Source organism: Sitophilus oryzae, unplaced genomic scaffold, assembly GCF_002938485.1.
Source record: "Sitophilus oryzae breed Bouriz unplaced genomic scaffold, Soryzae_2.0 scaffold_1_pilon_pilon, whole genome shotgun sequence".
NCBI lineage: Eukaryota > Metazoa > Arthropoda > Insecta > Coleoptera > Curculionidae > Sitophilus > Sitophilus oryzae.
Window position 1 is genome coordinate 1,004,743 of NW_022146725.1, and position 18,678 is coordinate 1,023,420.

At 33.4% G+C, this 18,678-nt stretch overlaps 1 protein-coding gene across 2 annotated transcripts in view; it reads left to right on the forward strand.

The window, feature by feature from the left end:
- The first annotated feature begins 11,274 nt into the window (after window positions 1-11,274).
- The window catches only part of LOC115883824 (caskin-2-like), a 33,572-nt gene continuing 26,168 nt past the window's right edge, over window positions 11,275-18,678 (forward strand). For both annotated transcript variants that reach the window (XM_030902229.1, XM_030902230.1), the window contains exons 1-3: window positions 11,275-11,324; window positions 13,592-13,804; window positions 15,813-16,049. In XM_030902229.1, the coding sequence (XP_030758089.1) occupies window positions 11,304-11,324; window positions 13,592-13,804; window positions 15,813-16,049 (471 nt within the window). In that variant the 5' untranslated portion in view covers window positions 11,275-11,303. The remainder of the gene's footprint in view (window positions 11,325-13,591; window positions 13,805-15,812; window positions 16,050-18,678) is intronic.

An 18,678-nucleotide genomic window follows, 5' to 3' on the forward strand; every position in this document is an offset into this window, starting at 1 on the left:
AAATCTTATCATGTTCACTAAGTGCACCCTTATCGAGGTGGAACAATTATGGTCTAGGGAGGAGCCCAGTTAGGCAGAAAAACCGATCTCGTTTTCTTGAAAGGTTTCTAACAGGAATCACATCGTGATTTAATTCTTGAACCTGCCATGTTACCATATACCAATGATTCTGGGAGAAACTTCATTCTCATGCATGACAATGCACGGCATCATACAGCCAGAGTGGTAAGTGAGTTTATCAATGCTCATCAATTAAATATCATACCCTGGCCGGCACAATTTCCTTACCTCAACCCCATCGAGTACGTATGGGACGCGGTCCAAAGAAGAATTTTGAGAATGGGTACGCCTCGTGAAACTCGTAGGGATCTGGTTCGGGCCGTGAATGGAGCGTGGCAGGCTGTACCCCAAGAAGAGATCGACAACCGGATCAGGAGCATGGAGAGACGATGTAGGCTGTAATGAACAGTAGAGGAGGCTATATCCTTTATTAAGTAAAATTGGTTTTATCTTTTTTTTTTTTTTTTTTTTTTTAAAAATGTGTATTTTTGGAGTCCAATAAAAATCAAGGTAAGTTTGAAAAATTCGGTAAATTTCCCATTTTATTTCCAATACGTCCGGTAAACTATTTGTTTATTTTTAATTTTATTAAATTCTATCAGAGATGCACAATGGGTATCACTGACGATGGATAAAATTAGAGTATCCCTAGACTTTTCCGTTGTGTGTATTAAAACAAACGCAAAAAGGTATTTTTTATAGCAAATTTCAGTTATTCCCTAGGCAAGGAAATTTGGAAATACGTGCATTTCCGCAGGAAAAATTCCTGAAAATTCCTATGGTTCACAGCAGCTTTTAAAGACAAATTTTTTTTTATTTTTTTAACAGATTTCAGCTAAAACGAAAGCGACCTTGGCTATATCTATTCCTACTAAGTCAAATAAAAGACTCCTTTACAATACTATAGTAAAAATACTATAGCAACGAAGTATGGCCTATAAAACAGAGCAAGTAAAAAATTATGGTAACAACATAAATAGATTTTTGGACGAGAGCCGCTGGAAAATCAACGAACAAACGTCAAGAATAAACGAATACGGGAAATAATGGGAGTTAAATTTACGATAGTTAATGATATAAGAAGCAAATAGTTGATATGGTACGGACATGTACAAAGGATATCAGAACACAGTTTTTCCAAAACATCTGCTGAAATGGATATCCCAAGGGAAAAGAAAATGAAAAAGTAGACCCCGAGAATGCCGGAAAAAAGAAGGAAAGGAAATGTAGATTTTAGACACTCCCTTGTGTAGGGAAACCCTTGTGTAATTACCAAAGGTTCCAACCTACTAACTGTAGTCTAATGTTGGAAAATATTAAGTTGTTGTTTTGTTTGTATTGAAGTGTACCTGGCAGTCGAATATTGCAGGTGTCTAGTATATCCTACAATCCGATTGTTGTACAACAAACAGTATTATTCGTCATTGTGCAACAGCCCTAGATCTCGTAGCGAACCAGCGAAGCCGCGATCCGCGCGGAGTACGTTCACCCGTCGACGTCCTAAGGCCGCGTTCACACCGCTGGCGCCGTTTAATGGTCGAAAACGACGATGGTCTAGGTCGCCGAGGACGCAACGAAGCCGTTTTAATTGTCGAACGGTCGTCGGCAAAGAGATAAATCGTCGGCGCTAGCGAGACTCTTCGATTGCGTCTTGTCGTTCCGTACAAAGCGTACACGAACGTTATTGTCTTTGTTCGGTACTGCGCTTAATCTTGCGACGCGCGTTTTCTTCTTCTCATCATCATCGGCGTCCTGCGAGATAATATCACGTTCGTAGCTCACACTGATAAATTGCAGTTTTAATACGGCTCTATAGATGCTATTTCATGAGTCGCTCCCTCTCCTGGGAAATTTTAAAGGATGATGCATCTTTGATTCTTGGTGTCTCTGAAGCAGTTTGTTTGTTCTGGTTTGGATTACGCATCAATCAAAATAAGCGCTCGGTATATTTCTAATAGTGATGGATAACCGTTGAGCGAAAATTCGCTAGAATACTCGATTATTGAAATAACCGACATCGCTCGATTATGAACGAGCGATGCAAGTGACGAAAGCGACGAAAGCAAGCGATCCTAGAATGAAATAAATTGATTTTCGGTTTTAATGTGACATACTCGATAAAAAGCCGAGCGAATTTTTTACATACATTGCAGGTAGCAAATTTATACGACGTTATCCGTTGCGTATCTGAGTGACAACCTACTAGTCGCTGGTCGCTTGGTACTTGCCATTCAGCACTGAAAGAATATGTTACGAGTACAACAAGCGACGAGCGAAAACCCGTATTTTTAAAAACGAGCAATATTTCGCTCGAGCGATCGCTCAATTATTGAAATCGCTTGAAACCCGAGTACTCGATTATTGAAATTAATTGTTTTTTCCCATCACTAATATTTAGTGCCATACCTGCAGGCTTACTTGTTGGAGGTAGCAAAATACTTTTAATGTAGAAAATGTAAGATTCAAAAAGTTAAGAACAAGAAATTATAACTTAACTTTTCTTAATGCTGCACCCTGTATATTTTAGGTCTTTTTTTTAAAAAAGACCTAAAAAGGTATTTTTTCCAATTTCAAATATTATATCTACTAGTTCATATGAAATTCCCATTTTCCCAACAGAACCTGCAGAATCTACTGAGGTGTTCGTTGAGGAGAAAGTGTCCTGTTAGAAACCCCGTGACAATCCGAAGATTGTTCTTACTTAAATCAAAGAAATCTTGATTTTTCTTGGTCACATATATACAGGGTGAGTCTTAAATAAGTGCAGATATTTTCAGCGCTGGTATATCTCGATAAAAGAAATACATTTTCTCTTTACCGTTTTTCAAATAAGTCCAAAATAACAGAGTTATTTTACTTTGAAAATTTCCAAAAAAAAATTTTGCCAAAATTTTGAGAACCACTAGATCTTTTCTGGATTTTCTTTCTTATAAATTTAATCTACTACCTATGTTGCCATCATGATACAATAAACGGAAGATATTACGCATGTAGTGGGCGTAGCTTAACAGAAAATTACTACACGGGTGACGTCATGCGCGCGGAGAACAGGTTTGCTACCGCCAAGGAGCTTAACTTTCGTTTATTGTATCGTGTGTTGCCATATTATCAAGAAATTATATTTTTTAACTAAAAATTAAAAAAAAATTCCAAAATTTTTTTGAGAAAATTCAAAATTTTCGATTTTTTTTGTTCGGGAAAAAAACCTCATAATCGTGTTTCAGAGGACGAAATATACAACCTTTAAAAATATTTGCATTTATTTAAGACTCGCTCTGTATAATACATACAAGTGGAAACGTTGTGTAAAAATTCAAGATCAAATGTCAGTTCAAGAAGATATTATTTTACATTCGTTTGTTCTTGTTGAAGTTTTTTGACACCGATCGCGCGCGCTATTTGTGATATATTAAAAGTCCTGAAGGGGGCGATTTCCTAGCGACGGCGACGTCTGGCGTCCACGTCTCACCGCACACTGGTTCGTTTTTTGGACGTACGTGGCTCAACCTGTAGGTATATCAATGAAAAGTAATATATCGCTTTATAGGAACAAACCAGTGCGCGACGTCGCTAGGAATATTAATTCAGACCTTTATAAGCGTTAAAATTACAATATAAAACATATAAATAGTTTTCAAAACAAGAAAACATACTTATATGGAACTGTATTTAGAACTGGAAAATGAAAAATGCAAACTTATTTTCTTATAGGCGTCTTTTTTCTTCTACATTTTAATCGCATGCTCTTCTATATAAAATAATTATGAGCGTAAAGGTATTTAAAACGATTTCTTTTAAACATTCTTTACTTTGTAATAGCGCTTTTACGGTCGCGCGTATACAAAAAAGAAGCATTTTACCGCGGCCAGCGGTATAAAGCCGCCTTTACAAAGTCGCACGGCCAAGCGACTTTCCTCAGATGGAAACGACGAGTTTCGAGGAATTTCGTTTACAGCAGTAGCAGGCCACTCGTACAAATGGGTCTAAAGGACGCGGCTACTAGGGACATTCAAAAAAAGATCGATATATTGAAATGTCGATACAGGAGTATAAAGTTTTCTTTTATACGCATTTTCATATTTGACACTACGGAATATTCTTAATAATCTGTGAATAAAAAGATTAACGAAGGAGCATATCAAAAACTTAGGTCTGGTTTATCAGATATACAGGAGGCTCGAACTGTATTCCGGAAACTTCGGCAGCATATTCTGCAGATAAAAATAAGTCAAAAAAGTTCGTACAAATGTATGTCCTAAAATGCTTAGTTTCGGAGATACAGGGTGTAGAAGTTTTCATTTTATTTCGATTTTTCCAAATAATTTCTGAAGTAACGTCAATATTTGGATGAAAATCGGTGTCTGGGAGTTTTTTGGCATGAAAATTTTGATTTTGATGTCAATATGACTCCTCTACTTGAGGGCGCCACCTACATATTTTTTTACTGGTTTGAAGAGTATTAACTTTTCGTCAGTACCTGTATAAAACTACTGAGTGAAAAAAATATACATTTACGACTTTTTTTCCCCCAAATTTATAATTCCGTCAAATAACTACCAACTCAACATGTTTATTTTGTTGTCAATAATGACATGTATTGACTATTTCCATTCTATATATCTTGAGTACTGTTGCTCGTAGCGATTTTTACCAAGAGTCATTTTATACGTAAAAAATCACGGAAATGTATATTTCTTCACTAAGTAGTTTTATACAGGTACGGACGTAAAGTTATTACCTTTCAAATCAGTTAAAACACATGTAGGTGGTGCCCCCCTACAAATAGGAGTCATATTGACATCAAAGTTCAGAAATTATTTAGAACGACGTTACGTTACTTGATGGCGTTACTTCAGAAATTATTTAGAAAAAATCGAAATAAAAATGAAATTTCTATACCCTATATCTCCGAAACTAAGCATTTTAGGACATACGTTTATACGAACTTTTTTACTTATTTTATCTGCGGAATATGCTGCCAAAGTTTCCGGAATACAGTTCGGACCACTCTGTATAGACTTAAATACTGGTTTATCAGTGCCGATGCCGTTCTAATTTTATTCAAACGTTGTTGTATTATTTTACGTTGTCAATAAATGTTGGTCGTTATTAAAATTCCTATAAAAATATAAAATTCTAATAAAAAATAGTTAAGTTATAATAATTATTTATTAAATTAACTCAAACATCCGATATGCTACTGAAGCAGGTAAGTCAAAATGACGTATCTAAATTCTTTGACGATCTTTGACAAGTAGTAAATAAAAGCAAAAATAATGCATGAAAAAATATGTAATTAGTTAATTTTAAGTGAATTTCATAAATGGTCGGTTTACTACACGTATGTATATTATATAGTCACGTACTAGTGAAAAGTTATTCCATTATTTCCCTCAATTTTTTGACTGAGATCTACCGCACGCTACACAACCAACTATTTTACAGTCTTTTTTCGATAAATCGCAATAGTAGCATTTAAGTTCTGCCACAAAAAAATCTTTTACTAAAAAGATTTACTACCTCTAAACAACTACCAGTTGTAGAATAAATAATAAGTAACATAAAATAGGCTGAGCAAAGTCTGACAAATCCACAACATTTCAAATCACATTCAAATGTGTCAAATGAATCGTCAAACAGAACTGCCAGGGATACCTACCCTAGGCCCCCATCTCCGTCTACCATGCATGGTTAGCATTATACTCATTCCTTAATCTTTTTATTCCAGTAAATAATAGCAGAGATAATAGGTACATAATATGTATTTACTATACAGGGTGACCAGATTTGTTTGTCCTGGGTTTGTCAGGTATTGTGTTTTTTTTTAATACTTAGGACATGAGATCGGTATTAGAAGGGATAATCAGACACGAAATTTTACGAAGAATAGGTTTGTCGTGGACGGCATTCATGAACTAAAGCTGGATTCAAGTGGCACAAAATAGAAAGAAATGGCTAGAGTTAAGGGATGCTTTTGTTCAGCAGTGGACGAAATAAGCTAAATGATGATGATGATATAGAGTCTAAAATATATGCAAATATTTTAATGGCTGGTAGATCTCGAAAAAAGGAAATATATTTTCTCTTTGTCATTTTTCAAATAAGTCCAAAATAGCCGAATTATTGTATATTGAAAATTAAAAAAAAATGATTAATTAAATTTTGAAAAAACAACTGTTTTTTCCTTCCATTAGATTTAATCTACTAGATATATTATTGACATGTTGTCAAGATATTTGATGTATTAAGTGAATGTGTAAATGCATTACAAAATTAGCTTATGTGGTAAAATATCGTAAATTGAAATATCGATATTTTCCTCCTGACAGGGACATTCCTAATAACTACCGTCTGCTTCTGTCGAATTTAAAACGGGTCGATGGTATGTTTTTTTTGGTTTTCATGGGTGGGTACGCCGTTTAGCCCAAGTTTGATTGACGGGTTCTCAAGGACGGGGTTAAGGACGAGAACCAGAATTACTGAATGACTATAATTACTTGGTGCTTATATTATTTATTTTTAATACGAAAATGTATGTAGATACAGTTTATTCAAAGCCAGTATACACCAGACAAGTACATGAGGCATTGGTAGGGTTCCCAACTTGAGCATCGGCGATTCCGGGACAATTATTTTTAAGCTTTTAAATAATTGAAACAAAACAGTAAATATTAGAAATTAAAATATATTATGTGTGTAGTGTGCCCCTTTATTAGTGCCCAGGTCCCGGCCAAAGGCAAAAACTTTCGCCGGGACAAACTTTCTGATTCCTGGTTAATCCCGGCCAAACCGGGACGGTTGGGAACCCTAGGCATTGGACGTAATACACAGTAATACTACAATAATTACTATTCACCTGCAACCCTCATATACCCTCATATAATTGTTTGCATTTGGTGCATATTGGGATTGAACAAACTTTAGAGATGTAGATGCAAAATTGAATCGTTTAAGCTAGCGGCTCTCGTCACACTGAACACTGAACTGCTTAGATCTTTTTGTAAAAGACTATGTGTATAAATTGTTCAATGACACCAAAGTTGTTATAAAGCTTGGTTTACGATCGACTTCACCTCACTGGGCGTTAAATTAAAATTATATACTTTCAAAAGATTTTTGCCATGCACATTCTAGATGCATTTCTTTAGTCTACATGAATTAACGTTCTAAACTTGTTGGTTATTTTTAAAACATTGAAGAGATTGAAATAAATTTCAGTACACAATTATACCGTACGATTAAAAAAAAAACGGCGTTAGATGGCTATGACATGAATATCGCTCTCATTTTATATGTAAATTTATATGGAAAATGTCATCGATCGTCATCGCCAACTGGACACCTTACAGCTGGCTATACTGGGTGTTTCAAAAAACATGTGCCATCTCTTGTGGGGAGATTCCTCACGTAAAAATAAGATTTATTTTTCGTATCAACATAGGTCCGATTCTGCTTTGTTTCGTAGCTACACGGTGTTAAAGTTTTAATATTTTTTTGATTTCTTATAATTTTCTTCCAAGTACTTTTAGCGTCTCGAATGAAATTCTGAGGGTAAAAGTTACTATAAATGCGACATATTTTAAAGCTAAAAAAGTGTCGACATATTTACCAGGGACGTGCATATGGGTTATCACTTTTTGAAAAAAGTATGTACGCCACTGATATTCTCTTGTTAGCGAAATAGTGTAAGCAGTTTAATGCCGATTAAAAAGTGTCTCTTGATATTTTGTCGATTTCGGCTTCCTTGATGGGATAAACACAATTTTATGAATTTGCCTTGATCCAAGTCTAATAGCAACCTTTGAAAAATTTTAATTTCATTAACTTGCGAAACTTTTAAATAAATACTCATTGATTCCTCATCAAAAAATATGAAAAAAAGTTCCGTAAACATGGGTATGAACATACCTAATTTTAGAGTTACAGGATTTTAAAAATTTTTATAATTAGTTTTTTTGTAATTATCTTAAACACCATTATTTTTTTATTTTAAATTGCTGTAGGTTGGACTAATAGTAATAATATTTAATGAATCAAGTAAAATATATAATTTATTATTTTTATTTTTATTTTAATTTAATTAATCGTGATTAATACATTATGATCCATTTCTCCCCCAATGTTTTAGCTATTTTTTTAACATCCTTTCTTCATCTATTTCAAACGACCATGAACTTAAAAACCACACTTCCATCGCAAAAATTCGTTTCTGCTCTTACATATATTACGTTTCAACAATTTTCGCACCGTGGTGTGAATTAAATTATGCAAAAATCCTAATAGTGTTTTTTCTTTCAGATGACCACTCAGACTACGGCAGTACAGTCAGCGGCAGCACGGGCAAATCCCCAGGACCCATATTCCCCGCCCCCACGTTCACGTTTCCTGGTCAGCCGCCCCCCGGAGCGGTGCTCACCCACAAGGCGGCCGTGTACTACCATCACCAGCTCAGTTTACAAGAGGACCAGGGTATTGACATGACACAGGTACCTATTTGATATCAATATTTACTTTACTGTATATACAGATAATAGTTACCTACTTGTTTGAGCTTCTCCATTGGTCGGCACAAAAAACGGACACACCTTAAAATTTCATGTTATTTAAAGTTCAATCTATTTTGTTCTAATAAGGATGGCTGCAACGACGTCCCGTAATCCTGCGGTTAAAACATAACCAGCTGGTTTTATACAGGGTGTTTCAAAAAATATGTGCCATCTCTCGTGGGGCGATTCCTCGCGTAAAAATAAGATTTATTTTTCATATCAACATACGTCCCATTCTGCTTTGTTTCTTAGCTACAGGGTGTCAAAGTCTTAATAATCTTTCGATTTATTATAATTTTCTTCAAAGATCTTTTAGTGATTCGAATGAAATTTTGAAGATGAAAGTTACTATAAATGCTACATATTTTAATACTAAAAAAGTGTCAATAAATTCATGAGGGACGTGCATATGGGTTATCCCTGGAATATTTTTCAAAAAAAAACATGTGTGCCACTGACTTTTTTCTTTTGATATTAAAATTATGTAGGCTATTTAATGCCAATTAAAAATTATCTCTTGATATTTTGTCGAATTCGGCCTCCTTGATCAGATAAACGCAATTTTATTAATCAAAATTAATAAATTATATATTTTGCCTAATTTATTATTAAATATTATTACTAGTAGTTATTATTACTATTAGTCCAACATACAGCAATTTCAAATAAAAAAATAATGGTATTTAAGATAATTACAAAAAAACTAATTTTAAAAAGTTTTAACATCCTGTGTATCTAAAACTATGTATTTCCATACCCATGTTTATAGGAACTTTTTTTCATAATTTTTGATGAGGAATCAACGAGTACTTATTTAAAACTTTTGCATGTTAATGATAATTTGAGATTGTTATTAACTTGGATCAAAGTCCATATTTCGCTAACAAGAGAAAAAAGTCAGTGACGTACATGTTTTTTTAGAAAAATATTCCAGTGATAACCCATATGCACGTCCCTGGTCGTTTAAAATATGTAGCATTTATAGTAACTTTTACCATCAAAATTTCATTCGAATCACTAAAAGATCTTGGAAGACAATTATAATAAAGATTATTAAGAATTCGACACCCTGTAGTTAAGAAACAAAGCAGAATGGGACATTGTTGATAAGCTTAAGGAAAAATAAATCTTATTTTACGTGAGGAATCTCCCCATGAGAGATGGCACATCTTTTGAAACAAGGTATATAAAACCACCATGTTTTAACATCAAGATTACGGGACGTCGTTGCACCTACTCTAAGCCTATTTTGATATGATTTTTACGCAATATATAGCTAAATTATTTGCCTTTTTAAATTAAAAATTAATAAATCTTTGTGTCTATTATAAGAGGAAAACGTTATTTGAGCCGCAAAGTTTGAAACACCCTGTGGAATGGTTTAACAAAGTATGAATTTAAACCATTTTATCATCAAGGTGCATCTTTTTTCGATGGTTCGTTTTTGATTTATCTTAGTTACTTTATTTTTTATTGAGATACTTGCTTTGAAGAAGACATTATCGATTTATAGCAATTTCAGAATTAAAAGCATACCTTTGATTTTGATCCTCAAGTTAACATACCTATGAAATAGTGGTTAATGCTTTTTTAATGTCACTATCATTGGAAATGGCATATTATTACTGTCTGTTGCTAGCATAGGTTGCTAGTTGCTCTAGCAGAAATGGTTTTAAGTGCAGAAGTAGATCTCTACCATGTTCAATTAAAACAACAATATCCCCGCGTAACTTCTGAACTTAAAGCCTCCAAGTAAACGCTGCCAGAGAACTGCCAATAACAATAATAATATGGCTTTTCAATGACAGTTAACATTACAAAATAAATAAAGACTATTTCATAGGTATATTGATTACAACCAAAAGCAAAGGCATGCGTTTAATAAGAAAATTGCTGTAAATCGTTACTAGTTTTTAAATATTTTTAACAAAATGAAAGGTCGGAGATGATTAAAAACAAAGTATCAAGAAAATATGCATCTTGATGATAAACAAAAATAACAACATTTAAAATTGACTAAGTAAAGAAAAAACTCAATTTTAGTGAGGATGCAGTCAATAATCGCCACATAGGCTAATAAAACTTACTTTTATTTCATTTAAGCTTGAGAAATTTATTCCCATCATCTGGATAGTTTCTAAAATGTATAAAAAAGGCATTAAAATTTTGCAATTATTGTATAAAAACAAACTTACGAACGAGTCAATTAACAAAATAACATCGTTTGTACAATAAGACTTTACAAACTAACATCATTGAACATTGGAATCACAAAGAATTTCCTTTATAAAAAATATTATTGAAAAAAAAAAAAAAAAAAAAAAAAAAAAAAAAAAAAAAATAAATTGCTACATTGCTGTTTCGAGCTCGATCAAACATTAACTAGAGTAAGTCTACTAACTAAGACATAAGGCTCGTGGTATATTTATTAGTAAGAATTACACACAAAACTCTTGGATTATTTACATGATGTAACTTATCCTTCCTTCTAGTCCCCAGGTCGAGATAGTCCAGGTTCTTCCAGTGGGAGCGCGGGTTCTGGGTCCAGACATAGTACCGCTTCCCTCGACAGCGGCAGGGCGTCGTACCATCCTCTGAGCACGGCAGGGAGAAGTACCATAGGTTCTTCGAATAGCCCCAGGTGTTCTTTTTGAGTTCGTGATCTGATCGGATCTGATCCAAGGCAGGATAGAGAGAATGATCCATCAAGGAGTACCAGTACGTATTACAATCAAATATTTACTAGATATGGATTATATATAAAATAGATATTTTGATGTTATTGATCTATCACCCAGTTATTTATAAAAAATATACTAAAAACTCTGTTTTACTAATAACCTAAAAATTTGGGTTTTTCAGGGCAGAAAACATACTTAAAATATATTTATTAAGTGAGTACCAATTTGGTACAATTTTCTGCCTAACTTTAAGCGGTTTTTTTTCTTTTATAGCGTATAATAAATGTATATCTAGGTACAGGGTGGGTCAAATTGGAATCTTTTAAAAGGAAACACTTTTTTCTATAGGAGATAGACTAATATCGGTGTCTGGTGCTCAATTTTTGTCAAAACATGATGGTGAAAAAACATTCGTTACCGGTTAAATGCAGATTTAACAAATCGTTGTGGTCTTGATATGGAAAATTTTGAATTTTATGAAAATATTTTCAAAGTACCTTTACGTAGAATTTAATGGTTTGGGGCATAATTTTTTAAATTAATAATTTAAGAATTATCTACAGAAAATATATTTTTTTTTTATATGGGACACCCTGTATAATTTTAATTCATTAAAAAGACTTAAAATAACTTTTCCAAAAATATAGTATGCTTTCAAAATATAGCATATTTTGTTCGATTCCTCTTCGATAGATTTTTTAAAAAATTCGCCCACTTTGAATAAGTAGGCTTTTAAATCTAACGGCGCGGCGCCGACTGTAATGCAAAAAAATTTAGCTGTGAGCAGCAATTAAAAAATAATAAAAAAAAATATTTGCAATGAGAGATACAGAATTTTATAACAATTTAAACTATATTTAACAACATCAACATATTTAAATTATATCAATAACAATAAAAATTAATAGCAAACCAAGACATGTGATTTTGCTACAGGTATTCGACATGTCAATCCTCGTTAAATGGGACTTGCACATCGAAGCTTTATCAAAGAAACTAAGCGCTGCCTATTTTACGCTAAGATCAGTTTCTAAGGAACTTAACTTATCAACCTCTAGAATAGCTTATTATTCCCTTTTTGAGTCACATCGTCGTTTATGCTCTTCCATTCTGGTGTACTTGCTGTGCAATAAAATTTGGTCGTATTTTCAAACTCAAAAGAGAGGCTCCGATATTTATTGGGCCTGAACAGTAGAACTCACTGCCAGTCTTCTGTTATGGACAGACAGGACCGTTTTTGGACATTTCTCGCGGAATTCATTAACTCAGTGGGAGTGAAAGAATGATACCCTGACATAACCGCTGGTACTTCTAATTTTGTGTCTAGATTATAGCGGGCAATTTAAAAATAAGAACCTTTATTTTTCCGCAAAGATAAAAATCCATAGGCACTAAGTCCCGCGGCCTCGACGGCCAACAACGGCTGGGATCTTGGTTAGCTTATTCAATTATTCTCGAAATTGGCTGCAAAAATTTTTAAGTTGATAACTTCAGCGTTCTGAGGCGTCTTGCGTCTGTGTCATAATTTTAAGTTCTTTCATTTAATTAAAAGCAGGGTGTCCCAAATAAACAATTTTTGTGTTGATAACTCTTAAATTATTAATTTAAAAAATTATACTTAAACCATTACATTCTACGTAAAAAAACGTTTGGAAATGTTTTCATAAAGTACAAAATTTTCCATAGCAAAGAAGTTAAAGCAACGATTTGTTAAAATGTACATTTTTGAAAAACGCCCGTAACCATGAAACGGTACCAGAATCATGATTCCTACCATCATGTTTTTTGATAAAAATTGAGCCCCTGACACCGATATTAGTTCTCGTCTATCTCCTATAGAAAGGGATGTTTCTTTTCCTATAAAATCGTCAAATTTGACCCACCTTGTATCAAATTCTCTTTAAACTTTGTTCCACAAGATAGGGTTTCTTTTGAATAATACCTCTCAACCGATTTATTATGTTTGTAAATTATTTAAATAATTTTATTACTAAAAAAAAAAAAAAAAAAAAAAAAAAAACTAAAATGAAAATTTAATGAACAAACAATTTTAATAAGAAAAATCTCGACAGCGTTATCAATTATAGTATGTCTCGGGAGAGTATATAATTTCGATAAAATGTACATTTTGAATTAAATGATATACAACTTCCACTGTGTTTTTTCGAAGAACAATTTTAGTTTTTGTTTATAAACGAGGTAAATTCAGTTGAGCAGGAACCATTACACCGAATGTATATTGTTTTATTAATGATACAACTTAAATTATTTAAGTTTTTTTTTCAATCTAATTTTTATTTTTAGGACCAAGATATCATTCACTCGTGGCTGGTAGACTTGCAATTCGAAGAATACTACCCATTGTTTGTGTCGGCGGGTTATGACTTACCGACCATCGGCAGAATGACTCCAGAAGATCTCACAGCTATCGGAATTAAGAAACCAAATCATCGGAAGAAGTTAAAAGCCGAAATTGCCCAGTTGAATTTACCTGACAACTTGCCGGAGTTTATTCCTGTAAGTTGATTTTTTCAAATCTATGTTTTTGCTGAATATTTTGAATATATTTAGATTAGATTTTATGAGTTTGTTATGAACTACCTTGATAACCATTTTACCAAATTATAAGTCCTACAGAACCTTCAGACGAAACAATTGGGCGCATAGATTTATCCGGCTTATGAATTTTAGGCAACACATACAATTTTGGTACTGAGGGATTGGATACCTGCAGTTTTCTTTTTAAAGGAAGATCAATATGAATAAGATTGTAAAAAAACTCTAAAACAATGTAACAATGTTTAGAATAAAATGATAATATGATTTCTCTAAGGCTATCGACTGTGTAAATCATAATATCTTAATTAACAAATTGCAATACTATGGATTCAGGGGAGTGCCGCTCGAATGGCTTAAGTCATCTTGGCAACAGAAGGCAGCTTATGAGGATTGTTACGTCTATGTCTTCTTGTCAGCCTATAGAATGTGGTGTCCCTCAGGGTTCAGTACTTGACCCTATTTTGTTTCATGTGTTTATCAACGACATTGCAAATCTAGACATTAGCGGTAAAATCTGCCTCTTTACGGACGATACTAGTTTCACTTGGAGCGGCCCAGATGTTACGGCACTATATAATACTATATCCAGTGACTGTAATCTCCTATGCCTCAACCTATCAAGAACTAAAGTTTTGTCATATAAAAACTATACAACTTTTTATACTTAATAACACCACTATTGACGTCGTGGACTCTGTGAAATTCTTAGGACTTGTTGTAGACAACTCGTTAAAATGGGACTTGTACATCGAAGCTTTATCAAAGAAACTAAGCGCTGCCTGTTTTGCGCTAAGATCAGTTTCTAAGGAACTTAACTTATCAACCTCTAGAATAGCCTATTATGCTCTTTTTGAGTCACATCTTCGTTATGCTCTTCCATTCTGGTGTACTTGCTGTGCAATAAAATTTGGTCGTATTTTCAAACTTCAAAAGAGAGCAGTTCGATATTTATTGGGCCTGAACAGTAGAACTCACTGCCAGAATTTCTTTAAACATTTCAAAATACTGACTCTTTCTTCTTTATTCATTTTTGAATCCGTTTGCGCAAGCACATATCTGTTATTCCCGAAAGGCCATCTCATAACTATCCACTTAGGAATGCGGACACGATCTTTATCTGCCAACGTGCTCAGAACTAGTTCAATACTGTTCAATGCCAAAAAATGTACAATCATCTGCCTTTGAATATCAAGTCGCTTTCATTCTTTCCGCATTTCGCAAAGCTCTGAAATCATACTTACTGGAGAGAGCCCTATATGCGGTAAACGACTTTTTTGTTGATGTTTAATCATGAACAATTTTGAATTTTAAAATTTTCATCATCTCACACACTGGTCAAAGGTCGAGTATTTAATATTTTATAACTCTTAAAATTATATCCATTTACAATTTTCCTATTGTAAAATTTTATTGATACGCCTTTTTTTGTGTTCTGCAATTGTCAATTATGTTATATTTGTAATTTTAATGATTTAATTTTTTTGAATTGTATAATTATTTTTTATTATTTGTATATTTTTATTATTTGTATATTGTTTGTTTTGTAAATGCTTTGTCAATGAAGCTATTTTGGCTTTTTGCACAATAAAGCGTTATTTATTATTATACCGATAAAACCTTTTTCATATCTTTGACAACAACGACCCCGTATAATTAATAGTTAACCTGAATTTAACACACGAAAATGTGTCAAAAACAACCTCTATCAACTTCTATTTATAATCCTTCCAAGAACCTTCAAAATCCATATTTTGCGGTGGATTTTTATTTCAACATTTATTAAATACTTAAACAAAATAAAACACAAGTTCGCCCCAATATCCCAAAACACTTTAACACTGAACGCGCGTTTTGCTAGACATATTAGCATCATCAGCAGATAATTAAAACTGATGTGTTAACCATTAACCATGAGCATTATCAGCAGATAATACTGTATAGAAATAATACTTTCTTTGTACTATAGGGCTCATTAGAAGAATGGTTAAATCTTCTCCGTTTGGACGAATACCTCTCCGCTTTCATCGAGCAAGGGTACCAGACAATCGATGATGTCGCTCAACTGACCTGGGAAGACTTGGAAGAGTTCGGCATAGTTAAATTGGGCCATCAAAAGAAGGTCATGCTGGCGATCAAGCGGATCAAAGATATCAAGGCGGGCAAAAGGATCAACTCGGAATCCAACAGGATCTATTCGACACAAGTGAGTGCGGCTTTATAGTTTTTAACTTTGTTAGATGTCCCCCTCACTATGTTTTATTTTCTCGGTTCCATTTTTTCATTCGTTCAAGTTTTTAAGCCTTATGAAAAGTCTTTATGTTTCAGTAGTGTCCATTCTGAATTTTTTCATGATATTGGTGCTTATTTTGAAGTATAATACTTATACCAATTTCCAACTACATTATTAAAGTTGAAACTAAAAGAATTTCGGACTTCCATTGCCTTTATTTATTTTTTGATTAACACAAAGTTTGGCTCAGAAGGATCGCTGACCGTTATCAAGTGTAAACTTTTTTTTCAGTTTATACCTGATAATGGTCAGTGATCCATCTCACCGAAACGTTGTGTTAATCAAAAAATAAATAAAGACAACGGAAGTCCGAAATTCTTTTAGTTTCAATACTGAACCATAGTCTATCACATTCATTTTTAAAGTTGATTCATGTGCTATGGTATAATAAACCTATAGCGTCTACAAAACTGCTCTATATAGTTATCACTTACTATATCTCAAAATTATTATCGTCTAATCTAGGGCAATGAAATTTTTTTGAAGTGAAGAACTACTGAAACGTAGAATAGTATAATCCTAAAAATGTGTTGCCAGGTTTGTTTAGATAATATAAAAGTATAATTGGGATGGTAATTTTTCAATTGATTTCACGCCCTTTATACGTTTTGGTCTCTTATTGTACCTTAATATCTTATAATATTACATGTTCTTAAGCGGCCCATACATTATCAAACAAATTGCGCAACAAAGCGATGCGCAACGTTGCGTTGCACAACTGATTCAGCGGCCCATACATTGTTGCACAAATGCATTACCCATGCACTTGGTAAAATTTTGATCAAACTTTTTATTAAAAGTTGTGCATTGTTCGAGAAACAATCATGTCCTCAATTGCCATTACGTCAATTATTATCATATATACCCTAGATGATGTCGATGATACCAAAAAAACGAAAAAGAAATCATAGAATTTGGATGAAAGAACTAAAATATTGCACAACGAAGCTCAACACACACATACACTACAAAACGCGTTGCGCAGAGTCCTGTTGCACAAAAGAATTTAAACATTCTTGAGACTTATCAAACAATTGCGCAACGTATCAAACGTTAACATACATTGGCAACTCGTTGCGCAACAGCCTGTGTTGCGCAATTTGTTTGATAATGTATGGGCCGCTTTAAAGCGGCAGCCATATATTACTAACGTCTACAGATGCCTGAACAATACGTTTACAGCGCTTTCAGATGGAGCGGAGCGTCAGCGAGTTCCATGAGTTTAAACTTTGGTTTAAATGAACAATTTTACATGGGTCGCGTATGCTCCGTCCGGATGATTTCGTCTGACGGCTATCTCTTGAAAAAACAAGCAGCACAAAAACAGCGCGTACGGTCCGCGCGAACGCTCCGCTCCATCTGAAAGCGCTGTTATTTATATCAAACTGTATTAAAAATGCCTTATTTTTCGTTTAGAGGCTATCACTTTTTTCATAATAATTTTTGCGTTGTTAAAATCTACTCTATGCCCTGTGTCCCATGAATGCTGACAAATCTTAGATTTGCGAAAATCGACCCTTTTTAAATAATCCTAATTAATTATTAACCTATTTGTTCTTGATTATTTTTAAAAATAACTATTTTATTTTGTAGACTTTCTTACAATGTAAGTGGCGAAATACCCACTGGACATTTTTGAAGAGATTAAAGGTTGATTCTCACTATACCTTCCGTTTCCATTCCATATTCGTTCCGTATTTTTATTGTATTGACGCTATACGTAAGCTTCCGTTCCGTATCAGTTCTATACTTTTTATTGGACAATTTATATCATTACGAAAGTTTTATTTTAAAAATTTGTATCTTTTGAATGATAATTGATTTAATTAAGGGTCGAAAGAATAAATAAATATCAGAAAAATTTTCACAGAGCTGGTACAAATATAAGAACTTGACCGATACGCTTCAGTCCGTCAAAAAATGTATGGAAGGAAAGGATATGGAAAGGAAAGGGAAACGGAACGGATAGTGTGCATTGTCCTTAACTTTGAAGTTTAAGTAAATTTTAGATATAGCGTGTTTGACATAAAATTGTCAAATTTACAGGGAATTTAAATCTAAAGATTTTTCAGTGAGTTTCAAATATTTCAGAGTCGTATTATATTGAAAATGTGTTTAAACAAGAGGCATCATCGTAAGACAAAAATTCTATATTAATGTTATGGAAACTACATCAGTAGTTTCTACAGAGTAACTTTCTACAATTTAGACTTATTATCCTATATGTTGATAATTATTTTTAAATTGAGTAAAAATCCAGAGGAATCTAACGATTTTAGATGAGATAGTTTCATATACTGTACATATCTGGCAACACTAAATTGTATCGAATTATGATATATTTCAGGTCTATGAACTAAGGCTTAAAAATCTTTCTTTTACTTTGAGCATGTTTTCATTCTGTTCACGAGTCTTAGATCGTTTAGATGATTAGAAACATCGACTTTGCCGTTAGAATAGATGTTTCACATCCAGCATCCGAACCTCTAGTTGTTTCGGTTAATTTGCTACACAAATCACACTACCTACATTAGTTTTTTAT